This window comes from Phaenicophaeus curvirostris, chromosome 1, assembly GCF_032191515.1.
Source record: "Phaenicophaeus curvirostris isolate KB17595 chromosome 1, BPBGC_Pcur_1.0, whole genome shotgun sequence".
In the NCBI taxonomy this organism is placed as follows: Eukaryota; Metazoa; Chordata; class Aves; order Cuculiformes; family Cuculidae; genus Phaenicophaeus; species Phaenicophaeus curvirostris.
Window position 1 is genome coordinate 181,023,638 of NC_091392.1, and position 24,425 is coordinate 181,048,062.

Genomic DNA, 24,425 nt, shown 5'->3' on the forward strand with positions numbered 1-24,425 from the left:
TAGCATTCCACCATTGGCAACAGCTGTGTTTGAGAAATGTGTAGCACCTTTAGAGAGGCAGTGGAGAGCGCAGGGCAGAGCAGCTCTTGGGAAGACACAGCTTGAGATTTCTGTCAGACACGATCTGAGGTCCGTGAATAGAAGGACAGATTTCCCTTGTTCCCTGCCTACAACCTACATACAACTCAAGCATGACCTAAGTCAGCCGGCAGTGTTAGTAAGTTCCGTTCCATGGATTTCTGAGGAGGGACAGCCTGACTGTGACTGCTTCTGAGTGGCTGCTACAGGGCAGGGGAATGCTACACTGATGCTGCCCTCTTGTCAGATTATTGCACCCTTTATCCTAGCTTCTTTTAAGATTAGTTTTTTGGAAATAAACAATTCTTAAAATCATTTGGGACTAAACACACCCCTAGTTATAGATACGATGGCCCCTGAAATAAATGTTCATAGTCGAAGTTGGGTGGTTTCCACAGATGTTACATATATTCAGTCTCAGTCCCAAGAAGGATGATTAAGCAGAGCCTGTTCAGCTATGGTATATTGTTGAGGTTCTTTTGCAGATCTCACACTTCCCCAGGCTTCATATATGTGTTTCTAAATGTTTCTTCTAAAATATAGGTTTCAGCTGGGTGGGTTTTAAAAGAAAAAACACTCAAAACACACATCCTCTTCCTGTGCCTGGGGCCACCTCCATGCTTGTATAGAGGGGAACCCCTCCATTTTCACCACATTGACAGAAGTGCATAAAAGCAAAAGCCAAAAGAGCACTTTTACACTGCATTCATCAACACATAAAAAAACAAACTATGAGAACCAGATACGGGTTTGTTCCATTACATGTCACAAAACAATTGTCTCTGTGCATGCTGGTGCTTTTAAAGCTGACACTGCTGTTGACTTACAAGCTGTTTGCATTAATCCTGTCCATTTCCATATGTACAGCACCAAGGTGGACAATCAAACATACACTCACACCACAACCAGGAAACTGCTGTAGTGAACATACGTGCCTGAAATTCTCACATTCCTGCCCATGTTTTATTGTTGTATTTTATGTTTAAAATACCAACATAACATCATCAATTTTTTATGTGCACTTGATCACGATGGTTTGACAACCATCTCTGTGTTGGCATAATACTGACATATTACTGCTACACAAAAAGTGAAGAAGAGGAGTCTCCCCAGACTGGGAAATGCTGAACCCCGGTTAAAGCACTGATCTTTTACTCAGTAGCTCAGTTCTGCTGAAAACTTGCAGTGTGGTCTTGGCTTAGTTTGGATGCATTGGATATATCATAGAATCATAGAATCACCAGGTTGGAAGAGACCCACCAGATCATTGAGTCCAACCTTTCCCACCAATCCAATATATGGATATACTTGGGCTATCTGGTTTAGCACCAAAGTTAGGTATGGATGCTTCCTAATCCAAGTTCAGAAGAGACCTGGAGGCTAAATTCAGGCTGCCTTTTACCATACATACTCATATTGCTGTCATAGCTACTTACTGGCTGGTCTAACAGTGGCCTGCATAGATCTCTAGGGAGCATGTAAGTTATTGTCTGCATGCCATGCAGGGGGGTTTGAATACAGCCCTTTATCTCTTTGTCTCAGCTCCCTCATCTGCAATGCAGGGACAATAACATACCTCAGCAAGGCTACAGAGATATTGAGATCCCAATGAAGAGGAAAACATGACTACTTTTTTAGGTAGAGGCGTACTGTGCTCAAACAACATAAGGGGGCCTGGTATTAGAGGAGTTCACCATCTGCAAGAGCTTACTCCAGATAGACTACCCAAGAGTTAAAAAAGGGGTGTAGAAATTAGCAAGAGTGCACCCTGGCATCTGTAGCAGCAATTTTATGTTGACTATGCTGTATTCCAGCTTAGTTTTTTCCAGTTGACACTGGATTTTACAATTTACTCTTTCAGTTGTTTGCTATAATACATATATATAGTACAACAAAGATGTACACAAGGGTGAATTATTGCCTGTTCCCTGTTGTACATGCTTTCCCAAACACCTGGGGCTTTATTTATGTGGCACTTAGTCTTCCTCAGAAGAGTATCTTTGCCTCGAAAAACAGTATATGCAGCAACTACAAAAGATAAGGAGGAAGAGAACAGTATGGCTGATAATGAGAACAGCAACTGCAAAAATATACAGGGTTTTGTCACAGTAATCCTGAGGCTGATGGAAAGGTGGGATAAAATTCGGCAGGTACACAGAAAAAACCCAATAGTTCCCAAGAATGAACCAGAGAAAGAGGAAAAGGCTGAGGGTTAGATGGATGTAGTACTTGTGAGCATTCTGCCTCCAGGGATATTCATCGTCGTCATCATCATCAATCACAACAGACTTCGAAAGCAGCTGCCTCATCCTGGTTGAGTCGTACAGCAGGAGGGTCACCTGGAAGCATCAGGGGAGAAAAGGAATAAGTAAATTGTCTGTGGAAGGTCTGAACACCTTCTGGCCACCGCCAGCCTTCAGGCTAAATTAAAACTGAGTGGGGGAAAATCATGTAAAAGAAAGCCGAGTATCTGCAAATGAGGCAGATCTTGCTGGAAAATAATGTTTTGGGTTTTGTTTTTTCCCTGTAGCTTGTTCACCAGTGAGATTTAGGCCAGACATTGGAAAAAACTTGCCAATGGTAAGGGTGGAAAGACGTGAGAACAGATTGTGTGGGGAGATGGCAGCAGCTCCCACGCTGGAGACTTTTAAGAACAGATTAGAGTAACTGCTAAATGACTTAAGTACCGTAGTTTCTGCCATGCAGTGGGTGGATTTGTCTCTCCTAACTCTGTTTCCCATGGCCATATAGGTGAATCAGCTTAAATAAAATTATGAAAAATATAGACTTCGACCTTAACCCAAATAAATTGTTTCAGATACTTGAAATGATTCTGTTAAGTTTTCTTCAATTAGGTGTCATTTGCTCAGACTGCTCCATTCCTGCCTTCAGTCAAAAATAGCAGAGAAATAGGTGAAATACCATGATACTGTGAGATTAGGAAGGTATGGTTTACAAGGAAATGCAGTAGGACTCATCAGCAGTGATTAGGACACTTCTAGTTTAGTCTTTTCAGTGAGCTGTGCCTTTGGAAAAGGAACTCTAAGAAACTAGCTGAGTGGGAAGCTGCCTCGGCCAAACAAGAATGCAATTCAGAAGGAAAGGTAAAAACAGATGAGGATTTGTAAGTGGTTGTGGGGAGGGGCGTATTGTCCAAGGCTGGGTTCTCAGCCGTGTTTTCTTTCCCAGAGTTTTATCTTGTGCTCATTTTTCTGCTTGAAATGAGACAAAAGAGCACTCCTCAGTTTACACTTCCTTCTCCATTAGTCAGTGATTAATGGTGAGAAAGCTGGATAAGGAAAACCCATTTGGGTATATGTTGTGGCTAGCTCAGATTTTAGTCCATATGCCCCAGCTCAGACTTTAGTCCATGTGCCCCATTTTCTAGAGGTGAGGCTTAGCAAGAGGATCCAGGACATTCTGAGAAGAGGGTTCTCTTCCTCTTCCCCGTAAAACTGTTCAATTAGGTATAAATAATTAAATATTGGTTCCCCAAACCAGCTGTTTTCTAGCATAGATGTTGGTACCAGTTTGTGTTAAACAGAGATGAAACTCCCAGCACCAACATAGGCAAAAAAAAAAATGGTGTTTCCACTGGATGTCTCATATCCAGCTGCACACTTAAACTGGTAGGTTTGTTCAAACCAGCACGGCATCTTCTTCTTGGGTGAACATTTATTTTAGGCAGGCTTGTGACACACAGGAGGGATAAACCTACCTGGCTAGTGAGTCTGAAATTTCCGCATGGAGACCTATGGCTTGACCTGAAGCTCTGTGCAGCTCCTTAGCTTTGAGATGAGCTTAGCACACAGTCTGTACTCAAGCTTCACCAAGCTCAGCAATGGGAATGGGATTGAATGGCAGATGAGCATTGGTTTTGAGGAAGTCAGGGAAACCTCCCAGGTGGATTTATGGATCTCAACTTGCATCTAACTAGTTCATGGGAAGTGCATTTAATTCTTATGGATAATGCCTTACTAAGCTGTGACTGAAGCAAACTCTGACAATTCCTTATGTTGTTAGTAGCTACAGAATACATATTAGACATGAATTTAGCAGGCTTTTCTGGATGCTGAAGAATGGTTCAGTTGTCCTGGCGAACATCTGTAGGTTACCACTGCCTTTTAACATACTAGAGGTGGTAAAGAAACAGATGAGGAGCCTGCAGATGTGTACAGATCTGGGCTGGAATGACTTGCCATTACATGATGTCCACAGATCAGCATTCATTCAGACTTGATCCTACATCTATTCTCTGACTTTTTTAAGTCTCCAATGTCAAGCATATGTACTGTTCAGTGAAGTCAGTGCAGTCTCATGTACATAACAGAGGGCGGAATTGAGACAGGTGAAATCTGGTGACAGATCAAGCACTATGAGATGATACTTGAGTTAGACCTATCAAATTCTGATCCAATGTATTGCTACACTGCAAAATAGGTGGTCCTGCTGTCAGCTGAAGCCAAATTCAAGTCATTACTTGATGTCAGCAGGAATATTAACTGACCCATTTACCATCTTACTTAGGGTGAGAAAAACTGGCCTTAAACCACAAATAGCTAAGAAATAGTCAATATTTTTGATGAAGGCTTCAATTTATTAGCACAAAAGTTTCTTTTCAATTTCACTCTAATCTTTTCTGAACTATTATTAAATGAACTTCTCATTGTACAGATAAGTCCACTAGTGTGACCAAGTGACTAAGTATCTGCCAGCAGAACTCATAGCAGAGCAAATTACTCATAACAAGATTAAGTACTTTCTTTTTTTCTGCATTTACTTATTTACTGACCAAAGGTCCTTGGGGGGATGATTCATACACCAGTGATGGTCTGTGGTTTGATCAGCACTGTGAAAGAGTGCAGGATGTGCAGAGACCTGCAGAGGAATATTCTTTCCCCCTTTCTTCAATTCTGGCAAAGAAAAGATGCTAGAAACATTATCAAAGCAGAATGTAGGTAGCTCCTGTCTGCAGTGTCTGCTGGCTACAATATACAGTGATGTTAAGTGATGTTAGGTTGGAGACTAGGGTGTTCCCTTTCAAGGGACAGGCTGCCTGTACTGAAACATTGGGCCACAACCTGTCAGGTCTCTCCTGTCTGCTCTGATGGTGTCATCCTCCTGGGAAGGTACGCTGGGTGCTGGGCTGCTGCCCCTGGTTAGCTGTGCTGAACAGCCAGTGCTGCCAGTGCAGACATTCCCCCCAGCAGCAGTACTGACTGTTGTTAGTCCTTCACGCCCCAGCAGTGCACTTCCAAAGCTTTTCCTTCAGCTCTGCCTCTTTTCCTTCCTTTTGGCAGGAACATCCTTGGGACAGCAAAAAAAAGCAGGTTGGTTTAATCCTGCTGAGAAGCCTTAAAGTAACTCTGCAATCTGTTGTGACAAGCTTCTTTGTGCCCGCTAGCAGCCAGTTAACACTGTCTGCAAAGGGACTGTCAGAATGAGGTGATCCGTTACCCTAGAGTCAACACAGAGTTATAATTTCATAGTGACCAGGGTGTGACATGGATAGGGGTGTGTCTTTACTTGTCAAGCAGCCAAACTCTGGCTCAGCAAAGATAAAAGTGAGCACCATCACCAGAACACAGACAACTGTTATTAGAAAATGCTGTGGCTTGATTAATAGGCCCTGCTGTGATGCAAGGATGTATTTAATCTGGAAGGAAGCCATGCTGCTGCGTAGTCGTTGCTTCTGACTAGGTCAGAGTAGGTGTAAATGGAACTTGTGAAGGACTATGTACGAACACCTGTAATTTTGTAGTATTCCCAAAGCTAGGAGAGTAACCACTTCTTATCCAGCCTGTGTGTCTGAAAACAAAGGAGAAAGGTCTGGCAGGCTTGGAGGACTGCTTGTGGAAATAGGACCCCATTTAACACAGGCATCCATGTTATGCAGTCATTTCCCTCAGTAGGGATGCTGGCATGAATGCTCTGATATAGAAGAAAGTCACCCCACAGTGTGTGGGACAACGCTGAATGCTGAACTTATTAGCCTTTCCCTTGACTGACAGGTGCTTTAGGTGCTGGAACAAGCACAGTCTCTATAGCTGCCTTCAGTACTGCATGCACATAGCTGTCTGGAGCCATCATTATGTCTTAACTAGCAAGTCAAAGTCTAGTCACACAAAGTACTTTTCACATACAGAAGGCACATTACCTTTAAGCTGCCAATCACGCCACCCACCAACAGATATAATGGAATTAGCGGTTGAACTGGGCAATCTTCCAAAAACTTCATTCCTGAACAGCAAAAATTAAGGTTGTTATCTAAAGCGATCAAATAGTGCAACAAGCTGTACAGTGAAAAACTAAAGATTCTATAAGTGAAGCGTAGTGCTTAGACCCAAAATTTGTATCCAGCGTCTGTTGAAATGGGGGCTGAATTAAAGAGGGTTTGCATCTGCTGCTACAGGAGTAAGGATCATGAACAAGCAAAAGGCAAGAAAAGGAATCATAGAATGATAGAATCACTAGGTTAGAAAGGACCCACTGGATCATCGAGTCCAACCATTCCTATCAATCACTAAACCATGTCCTTCAGTACCACATCCACCCATCCTTTAAACACCTCCAGAGGTGTTTAAGGAAGAGGGAGAGCAAAGGTAACAACAGTGTTACTGTTGTTCTGGCATTACTGATTTGGAGTCATGTACACAGGTCACTAGCTTCAGCCACTGCATCTTTGTTAAATGAACGATTGACTGAGCCATACATGACATTTTCGTCAGCAGTAGAAAATTATTGAAAATCAAAACCATTTGTGTAAAGAGGGAATTCTGATAAACTTCTCCCGGGGCCTTTTGCTGCTCATTAGTTCCCGTAAGTATGGCATGTTCCTGAGTCAGATGCCTTGAAGCTTGGAAGCCAGCACCTGTGGGAACACCTGGAACCATTTTAGCTTCCCAGACAGCTGACAGGGAACCACAGAAGCTCAAGTTTCTAGGCTGTTTGGGTTGCTGGAGGCTAAAAGCATTGGTTGTTATGGAGCTGGGGATCCTGGCAACCCTCAAATCTATTGGTAGAAAGAGAAACCTGGGTATGTTTTAGGGGAGCAAGTGTATGGCAGTATAAGGACGTTGCTGGCAGTAGGCACTGAAGCTTGTGATACAGGCCTGTGGCGGTGAGACTCATCTGTCCAAATATAGATGTCTGCAATGCAGGCATCCATATCTGTTCTGGTTTCCTGCACTCTCTTTCTAGTCAATAGGGAGAAACAGACACTTGTAAAATCAAATTCATCTCATCCTAAGATAGGCATTTAAAATAGATCAGTTGAGTTGGGCTCTGAAAGATCCTCTTTCTCTCCATATCTGTGCAAGGAACCTAGACAGGCCACTGTAGATATCTAAAGTTAGCTGAGATGAGTCCCCTGCCCAAGCTTCTTACCCAGTGGCATCTTTAGTCAATTTTAAACCGTTCGTTACACTGTAATTTTATTGGGTTTGATCCCATGTTTTAGGGCTCCTACTGGTCAAGTTGCGGAGGGCAGAAACTATTATCTGTTTTCTTCTTACTGTGTAAGTAGTTTTCAAGGAGAAAATTTGCCTTTTCTCTGAATAATTTGAGTTATCTAGATGCAAGATGCTAAAAGCCGTGTGCTGCTCTTAGTGCTTAACATTCCTCAGGTGGAACATCTTGCCTCAATATTCAGAACTACATTGAACAGGAGGTATCAGGACAGCAGTAGGAGGGCGTGTATGAGGTTTCCTTTTTCTGTAGCTGCAATCCTCTTCAGCTTGTCAATATGCCCACCAAATCTACCGCTCTTGCTGGTCCAGAACATTGCTGATGTCCTGAACCTCTCCTGTACTCTTTGCGTAGCATAATACTGGTATTCTGGGTTGTGGTTGCTTGCTATAGGTCTTATGCTAGTCATACGATACAAGGCAGAGTTTTGTGATCCACTGTGCCTAAGGGCTGCGGAGTCCACTGGACTCTTCTGCACTAAGTATTTATTACCAACATTATCATAATTGAAAAGAGGAGCTGGATTTGGACTCTCTCCCTTTTTGTCACCTATTGCAAGGCTGTAATTTTTTGTCCATTTTGCTGCTATATAACACTAAGACCCACTCAGATTTTTAGTTTTACAGGGGTGGGCAGCAGGGAAATCGCTACGAATTATATAATTTTCAGAAAGCAGCTACTGGGAGTTCCAGAGTCCTTGGCCCTGTAACAGCCTGCCACAAAAGCAGCTGGCCAGGGACCTCAGGGAATGTATTTCAGTTTAGGAACCTAGGATATTGCTGTTTCCGGTGTGTTACTGAGAATTTGATTTGAGGCCAAAGAAAAATAATCAAGAAAACATATCTTTTTTTAATTTTTTTTTTTAAATGGAGCTATGATTCTGTTTCCCAGACAATTCTATTGTGGAGTCCTTTCATATATGTAACACAACAGCAGTCAGTTTTGGGAAGGTTTCGAATGACAAGCAGTGGTACTCTGTGAGTTTTGGGAGAGTATTGCAGGCAGATATGACAGCAAAAGAGGAGGTGAAAAGGAGTAATGCAGTAGTAGCTCAAAAAATACAACACTATGGGTGAATAGGAAATATAGACTTACTGTTGGCAGATGGGCATTGATGTTTGTTACAGTAAAATCTAGGGATGTGCATCATATGTCAATCAATTCACACACAGCACGTGCCTGATTTATTTGGGAGCACAAAATTAGTAGGACAGCATCTACTGCCAGCTCTTCTTTCCCATGTGCGCTAGATAAGTTTTCCTTTTTAATGACGGACTATTGCGTGGACCATGAGATATCAAAACTCTGCTTCTAGTGCAATGCTCTCTGTAAGGCAGAGTGATCTGTGGTTTAGAGTGAAGAGTAATTAAACCTGACCATGACACACAGCAGCGTATGAGTCCAAATGAATAAATCAGCAACCTTTGCAAGATTTGACAATGTTCAAAGGAAAAAAAGAGATGGTAGGCTAGGGGAAGCAGAGGTACTTGCGCATTTTACCTCTTGGCTAGAGAACAGCACTGCAGTGGGATCCAGGACAGAAGGTCCAGCCAAGTGGAAAGAGAACCTGTGAGTGATCAGGATATGAGCTTCTTGAAGGACACCGTTTGGGGCATGGCCCATGATGAATCCCTACTAAGCGTCCTTGTGACTCATGATTATCCATGTGATGAGGGGTCAGGATGAATGACAACCCATACAGCACTGGCCTCATTTTAGCTGCTTTGTCCTTCTTAGGTAGCTGAAAATGTGAAATGCCTCCCATAGTAAAGGAGGGCTGCTCTATAGAAAGTGTAATCTAGTGTCCAGTGCCCACTCACCACATTCTAACATTCTCCTCTAACAGCAGGAGGAGGACACAACATTTCAAGCCATTTTCTATTGTTCCTGGTAGAAGACTGCAGCTGCTATCACTTCGTGCAGACTTCAGTCTGGCTTTGGACTTCTAGGATCTAGGTGTTGCAGAGGGTTTACCTCAAAGTAATTGTTTCTGGGCACCATTTTATCAGAAAGCATAGCAGTAAATCAGAGGAAACTCACTGAAACAGTGGCTGAAGGACGGAAATGCAAGGGAGGATTGTGTTAACAGCAACCCCTAAAGACCAAGATTGGCTTCCATGTAAAGGTACAGAGTATGAGAACAGGTTTCAGACAACTGTTGGGGGAACGTGAGAGCTGAGGAATTATTTGGTGTAGATATGAGCATGAGGAGTAGTACTGGGACAAATCTGAACAGGGGAAAATTTAGACTGCCTATCAAGAAAATTATGTCATCAGCTTTCAAGTGTGATTTAGCTACCCCTGGGGAACAGTGTGTATAAAGGTAGTCTGGCCAACGTACAAGAATGTGTTGGGAACAATCCTTCACTGTCCTGAAAACTAAAGAAAAAAAAGACTATATCCTTCTGTAGCTTTCTTTATTTTTGGAGTGTTTAGTGGAAAAGAAGGGATCATCTCTACCAGTAAAATTTTGAAGGCTGCTAAACAATCTGTGACTTAAGTGATGTCACAAGTCTTGAGCTTGGAAAATTTACTGAGTCCTTTCCAAGTATCTGGAGTCATACTGTGATTTACAGTACTACCAAATTTTAAATGTGTATAATATTAGCATGTAATTATTACCAGGGCCACCAGTTATTAATCTCTGAGTTTTAACAAATATTATTATGATTTGTTTGTTGATATTTAAACATATCTCACAGTCTCTGAGACCATGATAACAGAATGATATCATAAAATCAGAGGGTTTTGCTTGGATAATAAATATCTGCAATTTCCTTCACATTGCCTTTTCCTAAAAATGCTTTTGCAGATATGTAGCTGCCGGGAACCAATATCCTATGACACCACTATATTATGGTGACATTATCTCTTAATTTTAGTAAGCTGTGAAAAAAATGGGGTCTATATCTGATGCAGGAGATACTCAGAGCTCCAGGCTAATATCTTAACATATGCTTTCCACTTCTCACACATCTTAAAGATATTATGAAATATTCCTGGGAAATGTTTTTTATAAGTGGTCAGATCCCAGCACTGGATTATTTGCCAAAGGGCTGGCTATCAGTATGCCTGCACACTGTACCACCCTTTGAACTATACCTTCCCACTGCTATTCCACAGCTCAGGCATGTTCAGCCTAGGGAAAAGCTAAAGCTAAAACCTTCTTAAGGGATAAATAGCAATTTTAAGTCATGGTTAAGCATAAGAGCCTAAGTGTTCAGATTTAACAGTTTAGTCCATTTCCCTACTTCCTAATTGTTCCTTAATCCCTCATTAGAACTCCCTAATTCCTAATCAGGACATCCTAATCAGTATCCTACCACAATCATCACTGGTACTTAGAAGGCCACAGATAAAGGAAGCAGCAAACACCTAAAAGAGGGTATAGGACTTTCACTGTCAGAAACACCCATTTCTCTTGACTGACTTCAAGGACAACACACAGTGCTTAGCTTGGATACAGATGCATACTGTCCAAATCTAGGTGGGATGCATCTTGCCCACAGCATCTGCATGTAGAGTTCACCTGCACCGTCCTTCATGAATAATGACGGAGAAGGTGAACAACTCCCCAAGGACACCCACCTGGAATGATTGTGAGGTCCCTTGAGGACAGGACTTAACATTCCAATTGATAAGAATATACTGGAAAAAGACATACAAAATATACGAGGTAGCAGCGGATAAAGCTGAACACTGTGTGTAGGAGAGAAAACTTCAATGTAACTAGAAAAAAAAATGAAATATCTGACAGGGAGTAGCACTATGAAAAACCATCTGGGCTTACAATGCATCATGAACTTAACTGGAGCCATTGAGATGGTGCAGAGAGAGATTCTTTCATTTTGAGATGTGTTTACAGGAATCCTGCATGTTAAACAGAGGAACTAATTATTCTGCACTGCTCGTTCCACAGGTCTCAGCTGGAGACCTGTGTTCTGTCTTTTTTCCTCTTCTGTTTTTTTGAGAGAGAGAAAAATTAGCTACATTGGCCAGAGGCCAAAGGAGGGAGGCAAAAATGCAAAGAAAAAAGCTACAGAAACAATGACCTGTGAGGTCAGGTTGAAAGAAGAAGGTTTTTGAGATCTCTGGAAAAAAAATGGTAATAGAGCAATAGAGTGAGGTTATAGTAGCAGCCTTCAAACAGTTCAAATGTTTTCTTGGGCAGGACAGTGACCAATCTATCTTTGTGACCATTGTGGGTAAGACAGGCTGTAATCTGTTTAATTTGCAACAGGGAAGATTTAGGTTGGATGTGGGGGAAAATATTTTGTCTGTGAGAGCAATAAAATGCTGAAATAGTCTCCTTGGGAAGCTGTGGAATTTCCTCGAGCAAGGCAGGTCAGACATCTGTCAGGGATGCCATGAGCATGTGAGCCTGTCTGAAAGCGGAGGTGGGATGGTCTACTGATGTTTCTCAAGTGGGGGTCACAACGCCTGTGGAGGATGTGAAAGGCCCCAAGGGAGCAATGAAGTCTTAGAAAATGCTTGGTTTGTTGTTTGGTTGGGGTTTTTTTAAACCTCTGCTAATGGAAAGGAAAAGGTGATGCTTAAGAAAAGAGCCTTATACAATTTAAAAATGGATAAAATTCTGCAGCTCAAAGGATTTACCTTCCCTTTCTTAAATATTTGATCTTGAAATGTTACTCGCAAATCCAGCCTTTGGGGGTTTATACAGAGACAGATCAGCCAAAAGTCAGGTCTCACTTTCAAAAAGGTGTAGAAATAGCAGCCTACATGAGCTCTTCTTCCCTTCCAGCCTTATGCTTCTAAGATATTTGCAGTGCTGTTAATACAGAGGGATCCTGATTAATGAAATCTCCTCATGTGTCAGATTCTGATCTTCTTCCCACAGACAGAGCCCAACCACCGACAGCCCTTTGCCAGGTGCTGGTAGCCTAAGCAGCAATGGAACTGAAGTAAATATGCCAGCAAAAAAAGTGAGTTAAAATAGGTCTGAGGTCTCTGTGGTAAAAAGAATTAATGGCAAATGCACAACCAGAACTTTCAGAGTTACCATTAAATTTAAAGAAACCCTAGCCTTGAGAGGTACAAAGCTGTATCGGTGAAGTCACCAAGTAGCCTGATGCCTGTCCTTTGTTGAAGTGAGACACACTGGAGGGGTATTTAATACAAACAGGGTCAGAATTCAAGCACTGCTTCCTCCCTGCCACATGGTCTGGGCTTCTGTCTGAAGCTAAAATACCAACACAAGAGTTTAACATCTGGAAACTTTAACCTTTCCAACTCCTTTCTCCCACCAGATCGATGTGTTAACTTGCCGGGAAGTTTATACTTTTAGATTGCTTTAGTAGCCAGCTTACCTGTGAAAGTCATGGACAGTGGTAAGGCAAGGAAAGCGAGGAGCGCAAATATAAAGCATGCTGTGAAGGAGAAAAGACAGTGTTATTGGGACAGGTTGAAATTTATAAACAAGTATTTCATCCAATGCTTTACAGATGCTGTTTATCTATAAAGTTTTGTGGCAAGAAATGCAGTGCACTCAGTGGGGTTGGAATACTGTCTTTATGGAGAAGCATTTGAGATGATGGGACCAGCAAATGTTTTAAGACCCTCCCAGAGCTCAAGCTCCTGTTTTTTAATTTTGTACATTGTTAGTCCTTGTATCAGTAGCAAAGCAATGAGAGACAGCCGCTTTTGTTGCTCCTTCTTCTAGCTGTCTTATTACTGGGGTAAGGACTCGACCACAGCTGCTTTAGCCTGCCAGAGCTTCAGAGGCACTGCCAGGTGACTGCACAGTAACAAGTAACTTTGCATCAGCTAATCCATGGCAACTGATGAGCCGTATCTGTTTGTTAAGCGAATAGCAGCTTTAATGCCATTCCACTCAGATGTTACTGATAGCTAAATAAACTGTCTTTATTGCAGTTTCTAGCTGCTCTTAGTCCCTGACCCAGCTCAGCTCACAAACACAAAGGCAACAGCCCCACTGCAAGGAGCGGGACTTGTCACTGGGATAGATCAAAAGCTGCATGGAATGATGCTCTTGGGGATGCACATAGACTGTTCCTGCAGATGAACAGATCTGAGGTGCTTAGTTACTCCCCAGAGAGCTGCTGGTGTGTTCAAGCCCTGATATTTTCCCAGCACAGCCTCGTGCTGCAGAGGATGAATACTTACCTTTGCAGAAAGCAAGAAATAATAGCATCAAGAGCAGTGTGAGCAGCCTGTCTTACAAGAGCTGTCACCTCTGTGCCTTATCATGAGCACTTGGCAATATTAAAGTGAAATGCTGCCCTGCAAAATGAGGGTAAAACATAATGAGGGCATTCTGTTGTGAGCATCCCTGTAGAGTGCTTCTGCAAATGGCTCAATCTGAAAGTCGATGCCTCAAGGAGGCAAAAGGACAGTAAGTGGAGGTGGGTGTAGATTGCAGAGGGGATGAGAAGGGCATGGATAAGAAAAGGAGTAGGATGTCTCCTTGGAGGATTATGAAAAAAAAATCTTGAGGCGAGCATTTGGGGTTGGTTTGGGACTAGCCCTTCCTCGAGCAAACCATGTCCCATGGTTCCCCGTGGCTGTGAACTGCAGCCTCTGCAACGCGAATGGCATCCTCCTTGCCACGCAGGAGCAGGGACACTGCCAGCACCCTGTGCACTGTGCTGCTCTGGGATGTTCTGCAGCACTGCCAAAACATCACCCTCAGGGTGCCTGGAGGAAAAAGGGAAATATCATTGCCTCCATTTCACAGGAGAAGAAACTGAGACAGAGGACATAGGAGCAGCATCAAAATTCAGGGCAGATCACCAGGCTTTCTGACTTGCAGACACTTTTCATGGGAACACACCATCCCCCACACGCTGCTCGTGTTTTCTCTGCAGAGAACGAGGGTCTTACACTTCAGTGCTTGAGAAACATCTTTCTTTCTCAGAAGCAGCATGTTTATTATCTCTATGAATTGCTAGAGACTGAAGATATTTTGAGCTGAAGAAAGCACTTCTGTTCCTTTGTGCCTCCCCCTCCTCCTTTCCCCATCGGCTGGTCTCTCTCACACACATATTTTTCTCAGGCTCTCCTATCTCTTCAACGCTGCACAGTACACAAATTCTTCCTCTGCTTGAATAGTGTCCTACACTTGACTAAGCTCTTTCACATGCTGACAGCCTCTCATTAGAACAACTCAGCCTAGAGCCTCCCTTTTCACCACATGCCACATTTCATGCTAGATCCTCTTGCTCTTACATTATCTAGGCTATTATTTTCATATTTGGAAGCAATGTTACTGTAGCTGAGTTGGGCTTCTAAAACACCCACAAACATCACCTGCAAATAGTGACCGCAGCCTGTGCAACTCATTTATCTAGTATCCAAACGAGTGCAGTTCTAGTCTGCAGGAGTTGCATTGACTGCCTGGTGTTTCCAGAAGTCCTGTCATCATGGGACAGCTCTGGGAGCGGTGTCACCTCTCTGCTTGTGGTTTTGTAGCCACCTCCTTTTTCTGCCTTTGCTGCATGGGCAAGTACTCGGGAGCCTGGTAGGAGGAGGCATCATGTAATTTCTTAATTGTGCAGCTCATGATGTATCTGACCTCTTGGAGGGATGTTGCAGTCAGCTCTGCAGAAGGCTCGTAAGGGCTGCAAATCTAGCACACAGGTGCCTCTGTTTGCTTGTGTCTAGCATCTACCCAACAGCTTGATTTTGGAAGGGAGAAATAGGAGTTAGGGACCAGTTGGAGCTCAAGAGAAAAAGATAATTGTTCATTAATTCCCCTCCCAATACAGTTGCTGGGAATGTATTTACTCATTATCTCCCCATTCAGCTACAGCCTCTTAGGTCTCGAATTGGAGGGGCAGATGCATAGTCTGGGAAGGATTCCAGATCCATGTTTAACAAAGTGAGACTCTCAACAATTGACTGCACAACTGGCAGGGCTCCGCAGCCGCTTTCAGTGCCTCTAGCAGCACTAAAGACTGTTTTCCCCACAGAAATGCTGCTCAGTCAGGACGCAGTGCTCTCTGCCTGGATTTATCTGGATTGTGCTGCCCCTTTCTGGTCTGAAGACAAATTGCTCAAGAAGATGCTATTTGCCGCAGGGTAGCTCAGCTCTGCAGAGAGGATGCTGCTATCTGTGCGGTTTCACATGTGGGGCTTGTGAAATTTTGAAATTGATGATATTGCCTCCCACGTTGGTCAGAGAAGCCCCAGGATCCACTCCTAGACAAGGCAGAACAAAGGGCTGGTAGTCTCCAGAACCACAACAGGGTGAGGGAAGCATTTCTGGGCATGGCTCAGAGGGCATCTGTGGGGCGAAGCTGGTGTCAGGAGAGCCCCCTGCTCCGTACCACCAGGACAGTGAGTGGTGGGGCACTGGTCAAGTCCTGCTTCTGGAGGCATTAACGAGTGAGTCCTGATGTGGCAGGAAATGGATTAAGAGAAGAGCTCATGTCTGGGATCACAGCAGAGGAAGAAGAGAGCAAGTGGCTGTATATCTTGCATATTCCTCAGAATCTGTGGGCTCAAAAAATCACATCAGTGGGTGCAGATTTTGTATCTCCTGCCCAGCAGGAGAGTCAGGTGATATAAATCTGCTATTTAGCTGAGTTACTCCTGCCAGGATCTCCCCACAGAAGTAAATGAACTTGAATTCTCTGTAAACATTATGGCTGTACGTCATGGTGTCTCTTCTGTCTGATGCCAGAGCCACTATATCTTCCATAGCCATGTGCATGCAGCTTTCCTCCTCTCTCTGCTACTCCTTTGTTTTCCATCCACAGTTGTGTGCCTGGCCTCAGGGCATGCAGAAAATGAGCCATCCTCGTCCTCGGCTGTGTGGGACACATCTGGAGGCAGAATGAGAGGCAACACCAATTCGCCTCTGGGCTCCTTGGACTTTATTTTGCTGTCATGATCTTTCTAAGCACTTGGAAGTCTCAAATCTGCTCAGACTGTCCCTGTTTACTTTGCAGATGGAGAAAAGTTTCTTTCTCTTCAGGCAAGAAGAATCCTTGTGGGATTTTCAGAAGTGATTTATGAGTGTAAATCTCAACCTACACACTCTTCTTAGGTAGTATGCTAATATGACTGTAGTGCAGCCTACTCAGTAGAGTGTGTGACAAGCTCTCTGATAATAAATACAGTAATAAATGAAGTGTTGTGTGCATTACCATCACTCCAAAATGCTGTTTGTTCTATAGCCTGTCAGGTTCCTGATAAAAAAGGATTTTTTTTTTTTTTAAATGAGATGCTGCCAGCTTCGAAACAAATTCTGCAGTTGCCCCAGGAGCAATCTGCAGGAGTAATCTGCAAGAGCAAGCTGAGGACCAAAACTCTGGGTATAAAGTCACAGTACTCCCTTTGTACGCCTCGTGGGAATGCTGCTCTGAAGGGTACACACTCTCAGTAGTCTGGATGTGAGCAGATTTGAATCAGTTGGCACAGCCCAAGGACAGATCGTGCCCTGAGGCAGATGCAGATGGTAGTGGAATGGCTTAGCGAGCAGTGTCACGGTGTGCTCTACAGCAGCATGGGCACCGGTGGAATAACAGGATAGAGTGCAGATGTGTAATGGATATTTTCATCTGTGTTTTATTCCTTCACAGTATCTGCAGGCATTCCCTGCAGTATTTAAAGGGAGTCAAGTAAGAAGGCAGGGTATGGGGGTGCTGCAGTGGCAAAGCAAGTCTCTGGATCTCTCTGGGGAACCACCTCCAGCAAGGTCATATGTTTTACAGACTGGGAATGAGCCTGGCCATGGGTTTGGTGGCTGTGGATACTGCATGTCTTTCTGGGCTTTTGAGTGACAGGGAAATGTCACCGCATCAGATGGGATATGCAGAAGAGACCTAAATGAACTGACGTTGAAGGAAAAGAATTAGAACTGTCCAGCTTGTCTAGCCAACAGCTAAATAAGAGAAAATAACAGCAGGATCTGATCACTCAAAAAAGGACCTGTGAGTGATACAAAGATCTATGAAGGCAGAGACTTGAGATGAACTTCAGTAGAAACAAAGATTGCTCTGTCCATTGGCCTAAGTGTCATAGCAAGGAAATACATTGATAAAATATTGATGGAAAATTGGGACAAATGGCAGAAATACCAACCCTGGGGTAATGTAATCCCTTGACCAAACTACATACTTAGCAGCTGGAGGATTCAGTGTAAGGAACAACCATTCCCATGGAGGTCTTCAGCCCCAGTACAAAGCCACCATAAGAGGCAGGGGAAGTCTGATAGAACTGACTTTCAGACTGAATCCAATATTGGAACCACTGGCTGCTTGTTGCATGCCATCGTTGTCTGCTCAGACAACATTGTGTTACTGTTAAACAGTATTTTTTCTCCCAGTTAAGCCACTTGAAATTTAAGTTCCAGGTTCCACCACTGACACCAGCAACACTGCTCTCATCAGAAATGCTGTAGAGTAAGGAGGTGGAAATCTTCAAGATGGGAAGGATGTAGATGTAAATGCAGCTGTAAATGTATTTTTAGATGTAGATATATGTGCTTTGGGGGTCAGGAAATATTACAGAATAGCTTGTATAAATTTTATGCCATGCCTCTAGTTAGTCTAACTACAATTATGCCATGGTCTGTGTTCTGGATTTGGCTCCTTGTGACTGATTTCCAGATGTACTTTTAAAACAAGATTTAGGCATCACATAAAAAACCCTACTAGTTTGCTTTGGAATAGAACTAGGGTGGTGGATTAGCTTTCGTTTCTTTTTTTGGCAAGTTAATTAAAGGTTGCCCCAATGTTCTGTACTTAAATTTCTCTATCAAGAATGAAAGGAATTTAAATGATGCTGCACAGGTAGGTTGACTCTTCGGAGTAACTTAAATACCAGGAGACCATAGATATGAATGTGGGGCTGTGCTGAAATGCTCTTTGAAAAATATACACAGGATGATGAGAGAAAGTGAAATTAAGTGTCACTGCAGTTCAGGAGGGTTTGCATTTTAATGAACAGAAAATCAATTTTGGATGCACTAACTGATCCATAGCTAAAGCTGAGGTGATTTTGAACTTAAATGTAATGAAAACCTAAAGATAATGGGTTTCTTGAAATGGTATTTCTGAGTTGCCTTACTCATGGGTAACTTTGTGGGTACCCGAGAGGGTGCTCCTGGTGTTAGAGCATAGATGAGATCAGAACTAATTCCTTTCTTTCAAAAAAAATTCAGAAAGATAATTTGTTTTCTTTGTCACTGTTAAAGTCCCAGACGCAATTTAATACCAACAGGGAACAATGACGTTTTGCTTGTAACTAGTAGGAACAAAAATCAGAAAAAATATCCCTTTTGCCTTTTTTATTGTGATAATCACCAGTGGGCCCAGATACCCCTGCATGTTCTTTCTGTGGGGAGCAAGAGACCCCACATGAGCCCAGTCCCACTACTAGGGACACTTCAGGGTTTAATGAGAGGGCTGCATGCTCAACACCCTTTGATGTTCATCACTCCCCAGCCCTCCTTCCCCTGGGGCAATGATGGGTACGAACAAGTGGGCCAGAAATTGTCCTCTCCTTCCCTTTCTGTCTCAGGTTCCTGTGAGTGGGCTTGGTTTACACCTAGACCAGGGCTGTCTGTCCTCCTGGCTTGATTTCTGCTAAAGGGTTGTAAGGCAACAAGAGGTTAAGGGGCTTAATTATTAATAAAAGTTAATTCTGAACTTTGAGAGCCTTTCAAGTGAAGCCAAAAGCAAGAGTATGAAAGACACCAAGACAACAGCCCTGGACCGGCAAACACAGCAATTAGTGTGGGTGAAGTATCAGTTATGATGAGCGGTCAAAGGGTTTTCTTCTTCTCCTGTTTGAGTGTAATTAGAAATTGCTGCTGCCTAAAGGTAAAAGCAGAAGGCACTCACAACTTGGAGTGAAAAGGAAATGCAGTTTATGGGAGTAAGCTGCTTTAAAACCCTTGGATTTTAACCTCCTGCTAATGGCACTGCTTCCTTGGTCTCACAAAAACCTACCCCTGAAGCCTGTTTATCCTGTGCCTCTCCATGCAGCTTGCATGACCCCCAGCCCAGGTCATCTTTTTTCTGCATTGCTTCTCAGAGCAATCGGTTCACCAAGCCCGAGAGCCTTTGGTTCACTACACCTCTCGGCCTCTTCCACTCCGAGTGGGATGAAACAGTTGATTTAAAGCCTGAATGAGAACAGACCATCATATGAAAACCTCTGTTCAACTCACAGATGCTTCCTACCCACAACACGTGGCCACTTACGGGGGCTACCCATGCCTGTGGTGGCCCTTGTGCCAGGGGACAGGCAAGCAGAGGGAAGAAGACCCTGCCCCAAATGGCTTTGGGTGGAAGGCAGTTATTCCTGACCATACTGCATCCCCATCTCATGTCCCTGCGTCAACACACAGGCTGACAGCAGTTTTGCTTTGCAGGAATTGCTCCTGGGGGAGTTGATGCCCAGGCTGGCTGTGCTGCTCTTTATCAAGTGTTTTTTCCTGCAGGCATTTCTGCTGGATTGTATGTAGGGTACCATTAGAAACAGGAGACAAGCCCATTACATTGCTTAGGTTCTGTTGCATCTTGCATTTAGGTATTTGGGGGTATTTTTTTGAAATTTTACACTAGTCTGCTGTAGTCGAAAGGTAGATACTGTTGGAATGCAGCTACTATTGCGTGTTCCATCAGTGCCCAGAAAGAATGGGTTCTTTATATACCTGGCTTAGCTGCAGGGCTGTTCAAGTACAGCAAGCAATTACTACCAGAATGGCCTTACCATTGCTGGCAATTTTAGATATGCACCGGTGGCAGGCTTTCTCCAGGCCAGCAGTCATTTTGAAGCGCCTTTTGAGGTGTCTGTGGGGATAGAGAAACAAATACAGTTAGGAAAAGCGCCTTTAACTAAGTATCTTGGCTCAGAGTCACTTATGCACTTCAGGAAGATTTTACTACCCCCTAAAAAACCCAAAGCATCCACAAATACAGACAGCAACCATCAGAATGTGGCATATCCAGAGTCAGGAATGCTTTCTGGCAGCTTTGGGCTTGCCAGCTGGTGATGCTAGAGCTTCAGGATCACGGGATGGCTAGGGGAGAAATATTAATACTGTCTCCTTGAAAACTATGAAAGAGTCTATCTTGACTGTGATTGAGGTTGGGGCAGGACAAAGTGTAACTGTTATGAGAAAACCCAGTAAAGCTGGTATGGTTCACTATACAAACCTCTGCAAAAATTATTTAGCAAGCAAAAATTAATTAAAGGAAAGGGGAGGAGAGAGGCTTAAAACAGTTTTAAGATTAAGGAGGATTCTGAAGAGGAATATAGAATAAAAGCTGCAAACCACAGGGAGCCCAGAACAAGATGGCTTTGATAAAACAAGTAGCTGGGTTAGAAAGTAGCTCTTTGTGAAAAAGAATTTTTACAAGGCGGGGTGAGGGATGAGCAAGCAGCTAGGCATCTGTGGCGTCAGACAGCACCAGACAGTTCAGTAGCATGCAGCGTTCATGGGAGAGTGCTCTTGACTACACACACACACACACACAAACATGCTTCAAGCCTCAGGCTTTGGCCAGGTTCAACATCAATAACAGTTGTGTGATAGATGAAGGTTGGCTGGTATGGGAGAAGCTGCATTTCTGCGCATCTCAAATTAGCCTCTTCAAATTTCCTAAGCCACAAATTTCCTAATAGTCAAAGAGCAATATTTTAAGCTTAGCCTCATTCTATTCTAAGCAACAAACCTACCCTGGTGGGATTTCTCATCATGCAATGCAGAGCATAACTTGGTCCAAACCCTGACAGGGACCCCAGGGCCCCAGTTGTGTGTTGAAGATAAATATGTACCACCTAGCCAATACGTCCAAACCGTATCAGATGTCTCTGAGTAGAGCTGGCTGCCTCCTGGGAGCCTCCTGAAAGCCCAGAAAGTCATGAGCTGCAGCAGCACAGGAGACTCTGCTGCCCTGAGGAATGGGATGGGGTTTGCTCCTTGCACGTTGGCATTGCAGTTTTTATTTCCTGGCAGTGATGGCAGTAGTAGAAATAGAGACAGATTTTGTGTTACTTGTTGGTGAGCAGCCAAACACATGGCAGGGATAGGCTTTTGTGGACAACTTACCATGTCAGTAACCCATGCTGAGACACCTGTGTGTAGCATCCAGCCACCAACATATACGTCCAGATTTCTAGTGTTCGTCATTGCATCAGGTGTCTCATGAATTTTAGCTCTCCTTCTCTAGCTCTCATCTTCATACTATGCCACAAACCTCGTTTGATGGGTGGATGCAACTGCTGTAATTAGCCTTGCAAATCCCAGTGAACATCTCTGTCAATACCAAATGGTGGACTGGAATGGAGATTACGTACGAGTGCCTGACCTCTGGGGAGTGCATACTCCTCATCCTGGCCACCAAACCTTCTTCAGGAGAGCAAATACTGTGCCTTTGGGTTGCAACTATTAACAAATATTTTAAGGAAGGAAATGAGCAGTATTTCATGCTCGGGGAAAACAGGAAGGAGGAAGGGAAACTGTGAGGTTCCACAAACAAATTGCATACTCATTTTTAACTTTAAGACTTTTGGTGCAGGTTTGTTCCTAGAAAGTGCACAAACAGGTGTTCGTTTTGCATGTGCCATTGGCTGTTAATAAATATGTCCTAAATTATGCAGGGATCAGTAAACATTTCTGTAAATGTTGATGACTGCAATTACTTTTCTAGCAGTAATTCTTACAGAAACTATGTTAAAAAAAATGTCATATTAATAATTGGTTGAATACCAAATTGTCTTGAACAGAACTGAGTGTGTCTGAGAATGCTGTATTCCTTAAGCAGAGGATAAAACGCATGTTTTGTCTAAATTTACAGTTATTTTACACTGGAGGAAAAAAGACAAACTGATGGAGGACTGAGTATCTGAGAGCATTTCACCATCTACTGGTGGAGCCCAGAAATGGCTCTGAATCAGAGCGCTCTGTGTGTGCAGTTTTGACAAATGAGATAAGGGGAGCAAATTTATCATGGCTGCGCACGAAACATGTTCATACAGGACACAACACACACAACCTCTAGGTGATACTTTCAATCCCTCCTCAGTCTTGGTGTTGACTCCTACAGGACTGACTAATCTTTCTGAGAAGTCACTACGTTTGCTGGATAAGTGTGTGTTGCCCCTTTCCTCCAGCCCTTCATTGAAGCTTCCACAGAAGCTGCTGTGATGAATATTAAATTAAAGATGAATGTTTTCCTGTGTGCCAATGCATGAGAATGCTAAAGTAAAGTTCAGCAAGTGGGGAGTGCTTTTGTTGCCCAGCTGTGGCAGGGAAATTATCGCTGAAACTCACAGGAAACTGCGAGTGGTGCAGCGTGAAGGCTGGTGGCACGCAAAGGCAGGGCAGATGTCCTGCCACACAGTGCCCGCTCCTGGTTTGCTGGTGAGTTGAGAACAGCTCAACTTGACAAAAAAAAAAAAGTCAAAGACCAAAGCCAGATTCTGGAGCTGCTCCCATTAGTCCTTCCCTGGGGTCATGTCTCCAAAGTGAAGAGACCTGCTCTTGCGTTACAAGGGTTACAAGGGAGAGACGAGTTTCTGTGCCGCTTGCAGTCGGCTGAGGCCTCTCCACACAGCCACTTTCCAGGGTGACAGGCTGCAACCCAAGCACAGCAGAGCCGCAGAATTCCTGCACCTCCCTCAGCCTGTCCAGCACATTCCGTGTCCTCTCAGCCAGTGGCTGGTGGGCAGGTCTGCCCCCGAGTGCTCACTGCTGCCCGTATGGCATTCACGCCATGCACCACATCGTTGTAACTTTCCTTGTCCCTGACAAGCAGTGGTGATAAGTCTCTATAGCACAGACCCTCCGTTCTGGTTCGTTTGTTATTTCAGCCAGTTTTAGCTTTGAACTATTTTTCTAGCCATTATTCTTACCTTAAATGCTAAGGTAACACGAGTCAAAAGAAGAGGAGCACTGACTGCCTGGTGCATCCTGAACCCCATAGCGAAGCCGAGATGCAGCTTCACACTAGTCCCAAACAAGAGCCACCTCCACGTTTGTCCTACACTGTTCAGTCTGCTCAAACTGAGCTCTGTCCTCTCCCAGCCTCAGGTACCCCACTCGGTACTGATGAACACAGCAGGCAGAGTCCTTGGGGCTTCCTAAGAACCTAGTTCCCACTGAACAAGTCCTGGCTGACAGGGAGTCTTGCTGGGACACAGTAGGTGCATGTGGTCCAGCAAGCCCCCCTGCAGAAAGATTTCTTCTCTAAAGACTGCTAGAAGGAATGTTTTGGGTTTTTTTTTTCTAAAATATTCAGAGCAAAGTCCACTTCCAGAGCTGATTTCTTCCCAGCAAACCACAAAATCCCACACTGGCTTTTATCCCAGCACATCATTAACTTCCTAGCAAATCCCTCTTACCTGAGAGAGCTGCGGGTACCAAATCTGTTCACCTGGGCATGTGGGAGAATGGGCAGAGGAACCGCAAATTCCAACCTTCAGTGAATGCTGGCTGGTAGAGTCCTTTCTGGTGGGACCTCAAAGCCACGCTCAGCTCCCCGGGATCCTGCGTGCAGGCGGTGAAGCACGGGGAGGCTCAGTTGCTCTTATCCCTTCTGGCACACCTGCTTGCACACCTCTTGGAGGCAGAACCCTGGGATGGGGGAACGCTTGCCGGCAGAGCCCATCCTCATTAGTTTCCCCACTCCCACGTTTGGCTGGAGCCACAGCCCACCCTGCGCCTTTTCAGGGTGTCAGCAGGGGGAAGCAAAGGACCCACACATCTGTGACTGTACCAGAAGGAAAAAAAAAAGACGTTTCCCTCACAATCTCCTATTTTAGAAATAAAAAACAAATACAAAAAAACCAAACAGGAGTCAGTAGTGAATGGTAAGCGCTTGGCTTATTTTTTTGTGCAGTTTATGCCCCTGTGCAGTTTTTGGCTGGGGTAGGGTTAATTTTCT

General features: G+C 43.9%; 1 protein-coding gene across 2 annotated transcripts; it reads right to left on the bottom strand.

The window, feature by feature from the left end:
• Positions 1-1,579: 1,579 nt before the first annotated feature.
• Positions 1,580-24,158, bottom strand: TMEM272 (transmembrane protein 272). Of its 2 annotated transcripts, none has more exons than XM_069881894.1 (4): positions 23,884-24,158; positions 12,873-12,932; positions 6,236-6,318; positions 1,580-2,417 (listed from the first exon to the last, which is right to left on the bottom strand). In XM_069881894.1, the coding sequence occupies exons 2-4, from the start codon at positions 12,883-12,885 to the stop codon at positions 2,055-2,057; spliced, it is 459 nt and encodes a 152-aa protein (XP_069737995.1). In that variant the 5' UTR covers positions 12,886-12,932; positions 23,884-24,158; the 3' UTR covers positions 1,580-2,054. The 2 variants fall into 2 exon arrangements, with proteins under 2 accessions (XP_069737995.1, XP_069737988.1); XM_069881887.1 differs by lacking the exon at positions 23,884-24,158 and adding an exon at positions 20,248-20,326.
• Between the last annotated feature and the right edge of the window lie 267 nt (positions 24,159-24,425).